Below are 17,216 nucleotides of genomic sequence, written 5' to 3'. Positions count from 1 at the left end.
TCTCTGCACTGGTTATTGATTTTAGATAAAGCTTGCTTTGAATCTTTTTCCCTACCAGAGCACTCAAATATATATTTAAAAAATCTTTATGGGGTTTGCATCAGATTTTATTTTAGCTGAATGTATTGTCTCTGTCTTTTTAGTACATGCCAGCCACAACAGCTATGCAAGGAGCCTACATACCCCAGTATACACATGTTCAGACAGCAGCTGTTCCTGTTGAGGTTGGTAAATTTTATAAGCAGCAGACTATTACAGCCAAAATTGTTAAATTTATTGTTTTGCCAGGGAAAAAAAATACAGATGAAAACGTTACATTATGCAGGACCTTTGAGTACAAATGGAGTTTAATAAAACTACCATCATGTCATTATTTTCATCTAATAAATATACTGCACCAATGTGAACTTCTAATAGTTAGTTCTTCCATTCAAGCAGCGACGCAGCCCAGCCCTGCTTAGCTTTGAGATATGACTGCATGTTGCAGTTCCAGGGGGAACTATACCATTGACCACTCTCAGTCTCTCCTTGGGCACTCTTTCCCAGTTATAGGCCTGTAACTCTCAGGGTGTAATCACACTATTTACACCACTCCTGTCCATCAACTATGTCCTCAACATGGCCAGCTGGATTTTGGCCCCCTGCTTAGACTTCTGACCCGTGACCACTATAAAAATGTAGTGACAGAGAATAGCGTGTTCAAATCAAAGTATTATTTGTTCATCCACAGGAAGGAAAAGGGTTAAGGAACAAAAGCCTATATGTGTATTATCTTACTTAAACTTGCAAGGAAATGCTAAGGTTTATGTAGGCCCCACTTATCCCAAGAACCCCCAGCATTGGGGCTGGGCAAGACAGATTTCACCCCTGCAGCCTCTCATTCCCTAGTTTTTATTTTATCTCTCTCTGCCCACATCCTGAAGTTTACAGGCCACATTTTATCCATTTCAGAGTCTGTTTGTCCTGAGACACTTGACCCTGGTCAGTATGATTTATACACCTCCCCAGATGTGTCAGAGGCAAACTACAAGTGGTGGATTCACTGTATTGTCCTTTTAAGTACCAGACATTGAATTATGCTGTGGTATTGTAGTTGTGTAGGTCCCATGATATTACCTCATCCATCTCATCTCCTCTCATCTAGTATCTTTTATCGGACCAACTTCTGTTGGTGAGAGAGACAAGCTTTCGTTGACCTAAAAAAGAGCTCTGTGTAAGGTTGAAAACTTGTCTTTCTCACCAACAGAAGTTGGTCTGATAAAAGATACTAGCCCGCTCACCTTGTGTCTCTAGCAGTTGAATTAGTCATCGCCTGGTTACTGGGCTATGTGTTGAGAGCTCCAGCGGAACTAACCCTTAGTCTTCCGTAGAGCCAGCCACACTACAATACCGAAGCAGATACACACAAAATATATGGTTTCAGAGTAGCAGCCGTGTTAGTCTGTATCCGCAAAAAGAAAAAGAATACTTGTGGCACCTTAGAGACTAACAAATTTATTTGAGCATAAGCTTTGCATCCGATGAAGTGAGCTGTAGCTCCCGAAAGCTTATGCTCAAATAAATTTGTTAGTCTCTAAGGTGCCACAAGTACTCCTTTTCTTTTTACAAAATTTATGGGAATGCAGAAGTCTGTGTTCTTCACATTGACTCACAGCACAAAGATGGTGACTTGTAGTGGTCTACAGAAAACATTAGAATTTATTCTCTCATTTTTTAATATGTTTGTGTGGTTCCATTCTGTTAATCTCATCACATTGTCTAGTTATTGCTATAGCAATTTAGGAAATAGAACATGTACTTGATCATTTTATATTTCGTTAGATCTTCTGTTATAAATAAAAGTGCAGGCCAAGTTGGATGCATCACTTTTGGGGTACCTAACTTGAGAAACCTTGGAGAGGGGCCTGGTTTTTTAGAAGGATGAAGGAGAAGATGCTTAATGCTTTCTGAAAGCCAGGCCCAGTCAAGTCTCTTGGGTTGTACAACAGAATACAGAGGCATCCAAAATCTCTAGTCATTTTGGGAAATCTAGGCGCTAGCTAGTATTGCTGGACATCATGTCTCAACCCCTTTTTCTTCTTTTACAGGAAGCTAGTGGCCAACAGCAGGTTACAGTAGAGACATCCAGTGACCATTCTCCATATACGTATCAGCAAAACAAATAACTGAGGTAGGGGCTTGTCCTGTTACTCTGAAAAAGACATGAATTCAAAACTAAATGTACAATATACTGTAGCTTACAGAAGTGATATAATCTAAATAAAACTGCTAATAATTTAGGGCCAGAGCCCAGCATCAGTTTGAGTTTTGCCAGAGTGAGAAATTAGAAAAAATAGAGTAAAGGCTTCAAGATTAGTCCCTGAATGAATTATCTGTAATAATGTATTAGTAGTTTCTCTGGCACACAATTGCCTACCATTCTAGCTTAACTTGTTCACACTGAGACATCAGTGCTTCCATGCATGGCATCAGACTTGAGTAGAGAACAGTTTGAATCCCAGCACTAACTTGGAAGTGGCTTTCCTACAGAGAAGCAATGCCACCCGCAGTGGGATGATGCAGTGGAATCTCCTCAAGGAAATCGTTGTTGAGTTTCACTTGTAAAGACTCCCCTTTCATGTCTTTAAGACTGTAGGAAGGAGACAGACTGGTCAACAAAGTGTTAGTCCTGGCTTAAATTTTTCTCAGAGTTAGTTAATTTCCTCCTTTTCATAGAAAATGTTCCATTTGCTTTCCTTAATAAGTCACTCATTTGTTTGGACTAACCCCTTCCATGCAGCACTGCTTTTTATAGCTTGCCACCCTTAAAGTTTTGTTTGCATTGACCATTTCCCTAGCATTCCATTTTCTTCATTCCATCCTTCCAAGACATAAGCTTCTGGAGTTTAGTTCTTCTCTATACTTCAGTTCCATAAATGTTTATAAAGTTTTGCAAGATTTCACACTGAAAGAACTTTATTCATGCACTAGAAAGTGAATCTCTCACTACATTGCTTATGTGCCCCGAAAGGTTCATAAAAGTTCATTTCTGTAGCTCTCATGACACAGGTTTATTAGAAACACAGAATACAGAAAGCACCAGCAGTTTTATGATTGTCCACCTTCTGTACATAATCCTGTTTGCCTAGTGCACATTCACTAATACATACATATCTCAATTACCTTTGGTTTTGCAGGTCAAGTATGTTCTGTGGTAATGGTAACACTGTTCTCATCCCAAGTATTCGGATAAGAATTTCTTCTATACTCAGGAAGACTAAAAATTGTCATATAAACAAATTCATTAGCTGAGCACATTTTATCTGATGCCATGTTCCATATAATAGTGAACGTGTGTGCGTTTGTTACTTTACATTGGCCAGACACTGGCCCCTACAGGATTCCCAAGTAAACAGGCCTTGCACATCCCCATTCTTCCTTTTGAGGTTGAGGGGCCTAAATCCTACACTTCGCGATTACCCAGGCACATCCTGTGGACTGTTACTGCACCATGGCCCCTGCATGCTCCCAATTCAGGGCATCTTGCTTGTGGGTCAGTATAGTTCAGATGCGTGGCTTGTCCTAAGCCTTCTCTGTGGGCCTGTGAAGATGGCTGCTGCCAAGTAGTGATCCAGGGCACACAGAGAAGCAAAGTTCTGCTCTTCATATCCTGTCCCTAGCACAAGATCAGTATTATCTCCACTCGTTTGGGGCTTTGCATGTTCACAGAGCAGAAGGGACAACATTTGGCCTCTTGAAGAGATGGTAAAACTGCTACCCAGTTTCTCTGAGGCATATTATAACCACCACCATTGGAAACATTGAGCACTCCCCTTAAAAGTCAATATTGCATGAACGTAATGTCTTAAGAAGCATTGTTCTTAGTGTTTACATGCACTATGAGTCAGTATGGTCCCTATAAATAATGAATAGCAGAGTGGCAAATAGTGTTAATATTATTAAACTGAATCTGCAAAATAATGTTCCTCCCCATGAATGCACCAACAGTAGATGCCATTAAAAAAACAAACACACACACACACACAAACCCTCAGTTTGAGTGCAGGGTCACAGTCCCTAAGCTCTCAGCAAGCAGAACTCCCAGTGGGGAATCAGTGGGATTTTGTGTGAGGAAAAAAACTATAGGATAAGGCTGTAATTAGGCAAAGGGACTATCTGCGCAGGTGCTGAGAACCCTCAACTCCCAGGGCACTTGGCACCTTCCTGATCAGTTGTCAAGTATGTACATGGGCTCACTTGGTCCTTTCAAAACTACGTCTGAGGTAAGAAACAATTTCACAGATGTCTACAATAGAAGACAATGCAAAAGTAATTCTGCCCTAGCTCTGACTTCTTTATGTTACAGATGTCCAGTGTTGACCTTGCCTGGAGAAGGGTGCAAAGGCTGAAACAATCATGGATTTTACTGATCAATTGTGCTTTAGGAATTATTGACAGTTTTGCACAGGTTCTTGAAAACATTATTTATAATGAAATCAACTAAAACTATTTTTGCTATAAGTTCTATAAGGTGCATAAAAAATCCTTAAATTCATCTAGTAGCTGTTCCTGTGAACAGGTTTATTTTAGTAAGAAAATTTTTATCAAGTATTATGATGCAATTTTTTTTTTTTCCCCAAATTTCTGGGTATGCACAGATGACCACGAAGACTTATTCACGTGCATGGCAGAATTTGTATTTTGGTTTGTTTTTGTTTTGGTTTTTTTGGGTTTTTTTTGTTTTGTTTTTGTTTGTTTTGTTTTGTTTTTTATTGTATGAAATGGGTTTTCTGAAGTTTAAAATAGTAAAACATCTAAAATGATGATCTGTGCTTGTAGTGTGTGAGTGTTGCTACAGTGCAGTGTTGCAGTTAGTGTCTGTTCTCTTAGCTTTCTGTTTTTCTTTTAACGTAGTGTGAAGTGTCTTATCCTTTTCTATAAATTCCAATTTGCCTTAAATCTTTCATGCTGTAGCTGTTTCAGTAAGTAGTCCAAACTAATGGTGTAGAATGCTTTGACCAAATGAGCTGGTCTATTATGCCTTGTAAAACAGCAGCATAGGGCTTTTAAAAGGTAGTCAATAAAAATTGCTGAAAATTTGGCTTTTTTTAATGTGTAGTAGGTGTTTTTAATGATTTTTCACATAATGTGTAAGGTAGTGAAATGCAAGAGGGGAAAAATGTTTTGTGTGAAACACATTTTCTGACTGGGGGAATTTTAATAGGATAAATTGTTTGTAAGGCCATATGCCAATAGTTTCCTCTGATAGTTTGAATGATTAGGAACTCTGCTGTAAGATGCAATGTAAAATCTTTTTTTGCCTTTTTTCAGAAACTAACTTGATGTTCTAGTTTTAGTGTAGGTAGAATGGGGAGTTTGGGGTGGGAATATCACAGAACATTTTTGTCCTTCCTTTATACTAATGATAGTGCTTTAGAATGATGATTGTGCTGAGACCTAGCAAACAGAAAATTTGCTATTACAGCAAAATGGCAAAAGCTAAGGACTTGTTTGCAAACATAAGCTGAGATGTAAGTAGACGCATAATTGATTGGGTACTAGCTCTCTATAGGAGGTAAATAAAAATAAAAAGACTTGGCACTTTTAAAGGTAACTTTACCAAAGAACAAAGAGCCAGTAACCAATAATTCTGATTTGTCTCAGCATTACGTCTTCTGTACTCTTTATTTTTGCCGGACCAGTTTGCGGTTAGGAGAATGTGCCTTTTTTTGTACATTTGCCTTTAGGTTTTATAATTTTAATTGAAGTATGGTCACAAAAAGCATGAAGGAAGACTTGGATCCAAGCAGTGCCACACTTTACATCATCACTACAAGTGTTAAGTGTAAAGAAAACCAGTTTTGAAACTATGAAATTCCTGATTAATAAATACACAGTTATTTGTATTTTTACGTATTAGATAATTCACTGCTATTAAAGCTCTTTTATTACAATGGCATATGTTTTAAATCAAATGATAAATTAAGTTGTCTTCCAAAACTGTGTACTTGTCTGGTCAGCTGTATATGATCAGTTATCTACCTCAAAGTTTATTTCTTTTTGTATTGGGACAGGTTGCTGGCCCTCCCTGTTTCCACAGACCAAATCATCCTAGCTCAGGAGCTAGGGCTAAGCAGTTACTTCATTCAAGTATTTTTTAGTTGTTAAATTGTGTGAGTATTGGAGTATAGATGTCGGTGACATTTCATAGTTTCAAAAATAAATTGCTGCTCTGAGAAGTGTAGATTCTAGTGAGTTACATAGTCATAAGAGATGTTTGTTTTTTCTTTTTAAAAAAAAAAAGGTTGTGGTATTATTGGTTCTGTGCTCCCTGGAATATTACTGCTTTGTAAAAGTCCAGACTTCCTGCAGCACCTTCCCTGTATCTGGTATATCGCCATTCTTGGATCTCTCACTACTTGATATTTTTTGCATTCGTTAAAATTGCAATACAGTAGCTGTATTAGAGGGAGGGAAGAGCTGCTGCTAGAAGTGTCTGAACTAAGTGCCATACTCATTGTCCGGGTAAGATTTGGGAAATTTAACCTCTGTACATAAAGAAATAATCAGTTACTTAAACATCACATAGTAGACAGCCATTAAATTATAAAAAAAAAATTAATTTATGAAGAAAGACCTTTTGTACAGATTGAAAAAAAAAAGATTTTCATAGAGATATCTATATGATCAAGAGAGTTAATTTTTTATTTTTGTTTTTCTAGTGCCACAAACTTGCCAGTGGTAACTTATTTGTCCGGTTCAAGATAACTCTGTAGTTTTGTTTCCTAGGACTTGTTAAACGCCAAAAGACATTTTTGAACTGTACATTTGATTAGATTGTTAGCTTTTTCTGTTTTATTTCTTTTGAAAACTTTTGAATAAAAAAGATTGAAAAAATGAAAATGCGTTCTTTCTCTTCAATTCTAACTATATCTGGAGACTGGATGGACCCCAAACAGCTTATGGTGAAACTTTAGTGTTTCTTCATGTTGAACTGCTCAAATTTGGATTCCACTTCTCAGAGGCCCCCGTCCCTCCCAAATGTTTCATTAAAATTGAATTTTAGCTTTCTCAAACTACAAGTCATTTATTGTTCTTTAAGAGCAAACAGGAAATAATTTTTTATAATAGTTTTATCAAATATCTGATTTGAATGCAAAAGCTATGCCCTTCTTTGCCTCAATCCAGGCCTACACACGTAATGGTAAATTCAGGCCTGGCTGTCTCCACAAGAAGTCTGCAAGCAACATGGGATTTAACAGTTACAGTCACTAGCATCACACTGCTGCATAAAAGTGCTTTGCCAGTGCCAGCTTCTGTGAATTAAATTGGCTGAGGATGTACAATCCCAGTGAATTTCACTCAGAGCATTAGCATCACTTCAGTGCAGTTGTATGATGTTAATTGGCCACCTTCAGCCTCAGTCTGAAAGAGAGTTGAAAAAGAAAACATACAGAAGGACCCAAACACATTCATGTTCTAAAGAGATTTCCCCCCAATTGTGATATCTGTAGCAAGAGGTGCTGTTCCATATGTTGTGTGTGTTGTCCTGCCCCAGAAGTAATGCTTCTAAACCAAATAATTTATGGCAAAATATCAAAAACTATTTCCCCTGACCAAAGCATTAAATAGTCAAATATCTAAAATAGAGCTATTTCTGGGATGTTGTAGATATGATGTGAAGTAGACTCCCCACACTCTAGACATTTTTGTTACTTTCCCTCTCCTTAGAAACAGCCCTATTTTATATATATATAATATAGGGCTGTTTCCAAGGAAAGGGAAAATAACAAAAAATAAAAAAAAAAACCGCTTCTCTATAAAGAGGAGAGAGTCCCTTTAGGAAGAGCCTAGCCTGTAACTCCACATAAAAAGCTTCCTGTGTCAGGAACTTTTTGAGAAGCAATTCTTAATGCTAAGTAGTGTACCTCACCCCATATAGATGTAGTGACATCCAGGATGCTGACAGCATGATTTTTCTCCTTTGGAGCTGATCAAAGGAGCTTTGAGCTTCAGTTTGTCTCTGGGAGGCGGGGGAGGGAAGATGATTTTGTTATTTTAGGCTTATGTAATAAAATAACATCCGTGAGTACTAATTCCTCTTGCATAAATGAAAAGACTGGACTATACTGCATACTAATTAATGATAAATAAAATTTATAGAGACCCGTAAGTGAATGTATACTGTGTTTACTGCTTTGTCGAGCTGTTCATCTAAACTGTGGCTCAACAATTCACCCATCTAAAATTAAATGGCCATGAAGATTTACACAAATCTGTTGAGGGACCATATTCCTCTTTTCTATCGTCCTTAAATTAATTGGAATGAATAAGTAGTAGTCATGTATTCAAATATGAATATTCTATTTTATTACAATTTTATATGGCATCTTACTAGTTTTTCTAATTATCACTATGATGCACTTCAGCTCTTTATTGTATAATCAAATGTATTTGAAAAGAATCAATACTCTGAGATCAGTAGTTTGTGCCTGGCTGGTGAATATGCCACACAATATATCACCCAGTCTTCAATAATACAGATCTCTGTATCACCGGTGTGGGGAAGGCCAGAGGGCCATACCCCCACACACACTTCTTAACAAAAGAAATATATGCACTTTCTGTGGGATATTTAAGTATTAATTCCTCTGCCACTTTGGCCATGCCCACCACCACAACAGACACTTCTACAAAGGTTCCGGCGCATAAAGGGCCATTGTCCCCCACCCCTTAAAACCTGACTGGGTGGGAATGCACTGTGACCTGGCCCAGTTGACTGGCACCCGGGTCCCCCTCCACATTGAGCCACATGCTGGCAACTGAGCCCTCACCAGTCAGTTAGCAAAACTACAGCAGAAAGGTGCCGGGGATCCTCCACGTCTGGGAAGCAGGAAAGACCTGTCACCAGAGAGCTTCGGGCTGGTCAGCAGGAAGAGTAAGGTAAGGAGAGTGGGGTGGGAGGAAGGACCTGGTAGGAGGGGCAGGCGTTCTGGTAGGGTGGGACTGGTGCGAGGGGCTCAGGCTCCAGGAGGGTTGGGCCGTTGTGGGGGCATGGTTCCCCCACTCTTCCAGTCCTTCTGCTGCTTGTGCTCTGTATGCAGTATACTTTAAATAACACCTAAAACTCAGCATATATAACACAATTATTACATATATTATTATATATCACAAAATTACTGAAGAAGGGCTCTGTGTAGTTCAAAACTGGTCTTTTTTTCACCGACTGGTAAGAGGTCTCTTGTTCAAAAATTGACTTAACTGACCATTGAACACAGTTTTGCTTTGTTATTTTGTAGCTTATTTGCCAAGATGCTGTTAATAAAAACATGTTCTCTATTGTTAGCTAATTTAGTATTAGTTATGAAAGTTTGTAAAAACCACAGTTTTATGCAACTATAATCACATGTGAGACTTGCTCCCTGGATAACACTTTGGTCATATCTCATGGTTGTAGATTAATAGGAAAGGAATCCTATTACTGAGAATGTTGGACCAAGACCATTTAGCTCTCTTTCTAGTTCCAAAAACTAATTAGACTGTGTTGCCTAGTGTTGCTAGACAAGGTCTTTCTCCATTCTGACCTGGGCTTCCCATGCTGGATTAAAAAGATTTATAAATTTGATGTGAAAAGCAAAGTATCACAGTGTAACTGGAATACAAATCCAAATAAAATGCTTAAGAAGGAATTGATGTTCAGCAGGCTTCTGACGTTCACTTTTTAGGGCCTGGCCAAGAGTAGAGCCATTTTGGTTATATGTCTTCTCTTGAATGAGTCTGGATCTCAAGTTGGTATTACAGTTGGCCTTATCTCCTGAACATCTTTGCAAAGTCATTTCAAGAAAGGTAAAGTTTTCAAAAATGTCTTAATTCTATTGACTTTCTCTGAGCTCCTATGTGACTTAGATGTTTCTGAAAATTTTAACCACATTTCACAAGAGTTACTTTTGCCTAAAGAGTCATTTGCCTAAAAATATAAATGCTAATGAGATAGGAAAAAACCCTTCCTCCTTGATAAAAGTAATGGAAACATAAGTAAATACGAGAATCATGAATAAATAAATGGTTAAACTAAATATCACTTTGAAAAGATCTGGCCAATACTTTGTGATTTATCTGCAGGACACCCACAGTATGTTGTGTACTCTTGGGAATGTAACTGCTACACTTTGAGAAGGGGATTCATTTTATTAATTCTTCCTTTTTTAGTTTTCCTGTGTTTGTATGATGTCTCTTATGGTTAGTTTACTGCTTAGTCTTCAATCACAGAAGCAAGTGGTGCTTTTCATGTATATGTGGTTTGTTCTCCCTGTGTGTTTTTGTTGCTTGGTTGAGTGTCTGTTTTTTGGAAGGGTATTTTGTTTGTTGATTTGCTAATACTAATTTAGAAATAAGTGGGGTTTTACAACAAACACTGTGAATATATTTCTTCAGTGTTTTTGTATACTTACTCTGTATAAAGTTAAGACAAACAAATGCGGGTACAAATAAATTGAATCTTGTTCACATAAAAATGCTATTCTTGTAATTAACTTTACAGGAACCAAATAATAAGTGAGACAATTCCAACGCTGTCCACTACTTCTACCTAATCAGTAGGCTGCCTCTCCAAATACATCTGAGGTTTGATGTATGTATATCTAATGTACTGGCCAGGACATATTAGCATCCTCGGTGAAGACACAATCTGCCATTCCCATTGCTCCAGACTACATCAGAAAATTTCTTTGAACTAGTTGCAGATGAGGATTTCACAATCGGATGCATCGCTTGGAGACAAATGAGTGGGGCAGTCCTAACTATATTCTAGCATCCTCTTCATTGTGGTGCCTGTGGAGGGTGCCTCTGTCAGCTTTTCTGAGCACCAGCCCTGATCCCGCCTCCTTTCCCCTCCCAGCTCGGCGCTCTCGCACAAAAAGGAGAGTTGATTTGTGCGGAGGTAGCTCCACCATAAGACATTAGCAGTAATTCTGTACTTACTAGTAAACCAAAGCCGTGATATCACCTTCTCCAAAAACCTTGACAGTAGCTAACTGAAGAATATCCAACAACATCTGAAAAATGGATCCCAACCACAAGCAATGGCATTGTATGTAACTGTATGCCCCACATACACTCACTACATTTGTCCATTCTGCTCTTGCCAGCCACTCTGGAATTATTTGCAAACCTTCATGTGCATTGGGATACATCATCCAATCCTCTGCTGTCCAACAATGTCGTAATGTGAACAAGATAGCATGTTATTTTGATGGTCTTTAAGCATACATGCAATTACCTCCCAAATGCACTAACGGAGCTTGCAAAACTGGCATACTCCTTTCAAGAGAGAAAGATCATCTGTGTCAGTTTCCTAGCCAATGGATCCTCGCATTGATTAACACCAGACAAAGCTGAACTTTTTGGCTTTCTCATTTGACCATTTAATTCTGCCCAAAATATGGCTAGAATATACAAAAACAATTCTGTCTGGTAACTTCTTCTGCAGCTGTTAAGAAAAAACAAACTACGTCAGAATAGCAAAGATTTAGGGGCATGGGTGTCTGAAGGGCTCTAGGAGTATAATTAGGGGTCTTTACCTTTCAGCTCACAAGTTCACATCTGACCCACCTCAGGAGTAGCTGAAGACATTGCCAGCTGCTAGCTGTGCAGTGGCTTATATAAAGAGTCCATGTCCTAGCAAGTAAGTGGCCACATCACAAAAGTCACCATTACATTTGGATCTTTGTTCCCCAGTCTCAGCAGAGAAGAGAATTGGTGACTAGAGTAGGAGACTGAAGGTGATGTTTTCAGAACAAGACTTGAGGCATAGTTCAAGCTATCAATCCTGCCCCTTTCAGCAGCATTAATTTACTTAATATATTAGAACCACAGTTAACAAATCATTCTGAATTCTGCTACAGTTCATTAACCTGCCTCTAGCCAATTAACAATTCATTCCTCCAACTAATTTACTGTGATACTGTCACAGACTTAAGGAATTAATGTATATGTTCCCTAACTACTTCCGTAATTACAGCCCACCCCTAATAAGCACAGTGGGCCACATTCAGATCCCTTAGCTCACTCTAAACAGCACCTTACTCCAAGTAGCCTCATTGTTTTGTGGAGTGTTAGCAGGGGGCAAATGGAATCTGACACTACAGACTAACTCCTGCTCCCATTTACTCTGCACTTCTGCTGGTGCAACTTTACTGAGCTCATAGGAATCACGCCAGATTTACTTGACCAACTTGTTCATCAACTGGTTATACTGAAATTGTGATACATTTTTGGGTTGCATATATCCCTAAGCTACATCTAGAAAGGGCTTGAAATTAATGGAGTTAAACAGTGGTTTAGAGAAAGGGAGATAGAAATAGAGGGTGCCCAAACAGGATCATTTAGCAAGTAGATCAAGTTGCCCCACATTGCATATTCTAACTATTTGTGGTCAGCAGTGGGAAATGACTTTTTCCCTTCTGTTATTTAAAGCTTTCCTTAGGAACTGCTTGTAGAAAAAATAGAGTTGGCTAATTTTATCTAGACTTTCATGTATTTATTAATATTCCATGCATGTCAATGCAGTAAGACTATTAAACAACAAAGTGAGTTAATTTCAAACATGCCTTAGAAAAGCCAGCCTGTCCTGGAAGAGTATAAACTAAAAGAAAAGATTATCAACTGTCATCAGCGGGGCACTGTCCCACACCTACCTTCAACATCCCAGCCTCATATGGAATATTTCAACATGCAAGAATGACTCCAGCTGTCAGCAGGAGTAGCTTTCACATGTGAGTGGGTGGGAGACAGCTTGTTAATGAGATGGAAGCAGGGTGGAATAATAGATGTAGAGTGCCACAATGCAACTTGTATCATCACTTTTTCAGAGAAGAACCACATGGCATCTTGAACCACATGTGAGACTTGTGGTTCAAATCTTCTCAGATTCCAAGACTAAAAGGGACCATTGTGATCATCTAGTCTGCCCCCCTGTATAACACAGGCCACAGAACATCATCCCCCAAAAATTACTCCTAGAGCATATCTGTTAGGGGGGAGAAATCTTGATTTAAAAATTGTCAGTGATGGAGAATCCACCAAGACCCTTGGTAAATTTTTCCAATGGTTAATTACTCTCATTGTTAAAATGTCACACCTTCTTTTCGGTCTGAATTTGTCTTGCTTCAACTTCCAGTCCTTGGATCATGTTACACCTTTCTCTGCTAAACTAAAGAGCCCATTATTAAATATTTGTTCCCCATGTAGGTACTTGTATACTGTAATCAAGGCATCCCTTAACCTTCTCTTCATTAAACTAAATAGGTTGAGTTCCTTGAGCCTATCCTTATAAGGCATGTAGTAGTGGTTTTTTTGTTTCGTTTTAAATCTTGGGCTGCCCGTGTTTCTAAAGCCTCTATGTCCAAAAATGTGGTTTTAAGCTTCCCCTTCCTTTTACAATGTACCTCCCTAATATTTGCGCTTCTCTTTTCCAAGGATAGCCTTATAAAAAGGAAATGATAAGATCACAACTCTGACTTGAAAGAGATCACACCATGTCTTTCACTGGAAGAAATGTAACACTGAGGCTTCACCTCACAGTACTGAAATGCTGGGCAAAATTCATCATTCAGTTACAAAAATTAGTTGAACAGTTCCAGCAGTTCTTTTCCTGAAAATATTTTGCAGATGAAAAAGTCACCAGTTGTCTCTGAGAAGAGTTGGCTACAAAAAGAACATGCCACTGTAAGTTACGAGTCTCATCTATTCCAGATGGTGATCATGTGACCAGCCCTACTGTGTTCAGATATGGCTCTTATGGAAACTGTAGTGAATTTACTAAGCTTGTTTGATGCCCTGCAGGACTAAACACAACCATTTCGAATGATCCTCTGTACCCACACATCCCAGGGAGAGGGGGTGTAAGAATGGTGTGGAATCTTGCTCACAGCAGTTTTGAGAAAAGAAAAAGTGAGGTGGTGGTAATTCCCTTGAACAAAAGAGAGTGCAGAGCTTTATTTTATTGAACCACTAGAGGGCATCTTCATTTTATTAATAATCAGTAGTTGAATCCCATTCTCTATATGTGCCTAGGGTATATATTTATAGGATTGTCATTAAAAGAATAACTTTATCCAGCTCCTGCAAAACACAACATAACCTCTCTCACTCCCAAGATTATGATTTTTCCATCACAAAGAGAAACAAGTTTGCCTCGAAAGAGAAGAAACCTTTATCATTTTGATTTGAGAAGTGAAATACACAAAGCCAGCTTATATACATCCCAATTGGACACTTATGATGGGTGCCCATCATGGGAATGGGGACAGGAATCTGAATAGAGTAACCAGTAAAAAAGCAAAGATGCTCACAGGTGGGAATGGGTAGGTGGCGGGGAACTAAACCAGTTTCTCATTTCAGGGTGTTCTGGGCGCAGAAGAGACAATTTGGCAGCACTGGTTTCTTATATCAATATCAAGTTGAAGGGACCCCCAACAATCACAAAGGATTTAACTCACACTAGGTCTAGACGGTTCTTTCAGCTCCATGAGCGAGCTGTGAAAGTCAGCCATTTCAGCTCACAGGGTCTGTATATCTTCTCTCTGGTTTTCACTCTTGGGGGCAGACAGCTCTTGGTTTTGCTTTGAGTTTATAGTTTCAAGTACCCAAAAAACTCAGGGGGTAGCTCAGTCAAAAGCCCCATGTTTCATGTTGTCAGGGAACAAGCACATGGGTCTGTCAGATGCTCTGAATGTTTCAGTGCACACAGGAGTGAAGAGGATGTCCTGAAAATTTAAAATCGGGCAAATTTTGCATGGTTTCTGGTTGTGCGTCAAACACCTCTCACCAATCTTCTCTGCAAACCTACCTCAACAAACCATCCCCTAGTGGCTATCAAAATAAGATCTGGCATTCCTCTCCAGATTCCTAATGGGGAAAAAATGTTTCGTCTCGTCCTATTGCATATGATTAAGGCAAGGCAGTTTGAACCAATGAACAACAAGCAGCCCAGGCTATTAGGTGTTCAGATCCTAAAGTCCTTCTGCAGGCCAAACTCCCATGGGGCCAATGGAAAGATTTCAGAATTTAACCCGTAGACATTGAGGAGAGGTGCGTGTGGCTGTGTACGCGGTGGAATGCCCGACAGTAAAATGCACCGTATGGGGAAAGCACAAGATAAGAACAGTACCCACACCGTCCTATTCTTGGACCTGGAATACCAAACCCACCCCGGACATTTCTGCCCCGCTTTCCTTCTTGCTTGCAAGCAATTCAGTGGCTCGCTCCTGGGCCTGTTCCCATTGCTGGGTACTGACCGAGAACAACCTGAGCAAGCCAATCGGTGTGTGCCCCCTCTTGAATAGCAAATATAAAATATTGTAAAGCCTGAAATTTAAAGCTATGATTTAAACCTCAGGGGGTTTAGTGCAAAGTAAATTTACATTAATCCAGTCATATAAGTCAGTGCCCAGTTAGAATTTCGGGAATATGTACTGCTTTTTGTTATGTTGATATCTATGTTAGTTGCACAAAATCAGATACTGCTTTAGTAAACGATGCTTACAATAACATTAACTGTCTGGTGTAGAAAAAGGAAAAGAATGAGATTCTCACTTATTTTTAATTCATCCTGATGTTGCCACAAACGTTTTTTGTTAGCGATAAAGTGTCATTGAAGTGTATAGGGCTGTGCAGACAAGTGTACACGGAAAGTAGTGCAAGGCTCAGAAGGAACCACCTTCACCGGATTTCAACAGTCTCCCAATGTCAAATAACCTCCAGGCACATATTGTAAGTTAAGACTGAGATGTAGAAGCCTCACCTCTCTATTGATGAGCAAGGTTAAGTGATTAATCCTGGATTTGGTACCTGAAGATAGATATGTAGGGCTTGATCCTGCCATGGAATTGAGGTTCTCTCTACCTAAGGAGTGTGGGATCTGCCCTTTAGGGCCCAATCTCCTCTGTTTCATAGAATTCAATAGGGGAGAACCAGTGCAGTTGCAGGGTTTAGTCCTTTGTTACTTTAAGGAGTTGGTTTGGAGTGTCAATAAGAGAAAGAAGAACCTTACCAGTGTTTCAAAACACCCATTTTGTAATCTTACGGTTTAAGAATACCTGTTAAAAGGGCTGACTGTGTAGTTTTCAGTCAGTCAAGCACAATCTGTTTTTACCATTTGATGTTTGAGCCAAAACATAATAGTTCTCATTCCTTTACTATTGCAATGAAAAGAGCTACTCAGGCTATGCTTGGCTCATGGGGCCCAGCAGGTTTTGGGGTTTAGCATGCACTCGCTGCACGCCTGACTTACCCATGGGTGGGCGGAAAGTATACGTGCAATTGCCGACTTAGCAGCAGCAGCGTTTGTTCTTTGTACAGATCCCGATCCAAATGTTTGGGGAGGATCTGCATTTTTTATTTATTCTCATCACCGTTTGTTGCAGAGATAATGGCTAGCAGCACAGTTCAGAGCTGGGTATTGTGTTCAGCCTATCTCTAGTTATTTGTGGTCCTTTCTGCATGTTCTCTAATATTTGCAGTAGAGTTAATTTGACTCCTAGGTAGGCATGATAAAGGGTTTTTGTACTATGCAGCACATTGGATCTCAATCATGTCACCTGATTTATGAAGCAGGGCCTCTCCCCTCAAAGTGTCTCATTAAAGTGGTAGATTTTCAGTTGTAAAAGTGACACACTGGTTATTTTAAACTTCTGTTTTGGTGAAAGTCATGTTTTTCACACAATATTTAATAACATCCCTTTATTGTTCCTGGATATTGCGGCACATACATTCTGCTTACACCATCACATCTGCAATATCTTGGCAAACCACTGGACTCTCAACACCAGTTTATTTTTCTAGCATTAAGGGAATGTTCAATTATTTTCCTTCTTCTGTTACTTCACGATAATGAGGGAGAAATAAGTCAGACATATTAGAGGCTCAGCATAATACACAGGGACAGATCCACAGCTGTTGCTGAGGAGCAGGTGGGTACAAAGGTAACTTTAAGCCACATTTGTTGTCCCCAAGTTCTGGAGCTGCTTTGAACTAGGTCAGCCGTCCAGAGCAATCTTCCGGCTTCTCAGACTTGCTCTAACTTCCACCAGCCCCAACAGGCTGATACACCAAACAGACTGCTGGGGCAAAGGGATGGCTGACCTCTCTCCCATGGCCATGCCCCCTGTGTTGGCCATATGCCATGAACAGGGGGAGGTCCTTCAGGGGGAGCTAGGCAAACTGGTTTTAGGACTTGG

At 39.5% G+C, this 17,216-nt stretch overlaps 1 protein-coding gene across 7 annotated transcripts in view; it reads left to right on the top strand.

Moving 5' to 3' along the window:
- Positions 1 to 6,882, top strand: part of RBMS1 (RNA binding motif single stranded interacting protein 1) — a 211,677-nt gene extending 204,795 nt beyond the window's left edge. For 6 of the 7 annotated variants that reach the window (XM_048868594.2, XM_048868593.2, XM_048868597.2 and 3 more), the window contains exons 12-14: positions 144 to 224; positions 2,088 to 2,170; positions 4,346 to 6,882. In XM_048868594.2, the coding sequence (XP_048724551.1) occupies positions 144 to 224; positions 2,088 to 2,165 (159 nt within the window). In that variant the 3' untranslated portion in view covers positions 2,166 to 2,170; positions 4,346 to 6,882. The other variant, XM_075117877.1, reaches the window with a different exon arrangement.
- Positions 6,883 to 17,216: the final 10,334 nt, after the last annotated feature.

This window comes from Caretta caretta, chromosome 11 (assembly GCF_965140235.1).
Source record: "Caretta caretta isolate rCarCar2 chromosome 11, rCarCar1.hap1, whole genome shotgun sequence".
NCBI lineage: Eukaryota > Metazoa > Chordata > Testudines > Cheloniidae > Caretta > Caretta caretta.
Note: the sequence above shows the minus strand (reverse complement) of the source record. Positions and strands in the feature narration are given on the sequence as shown.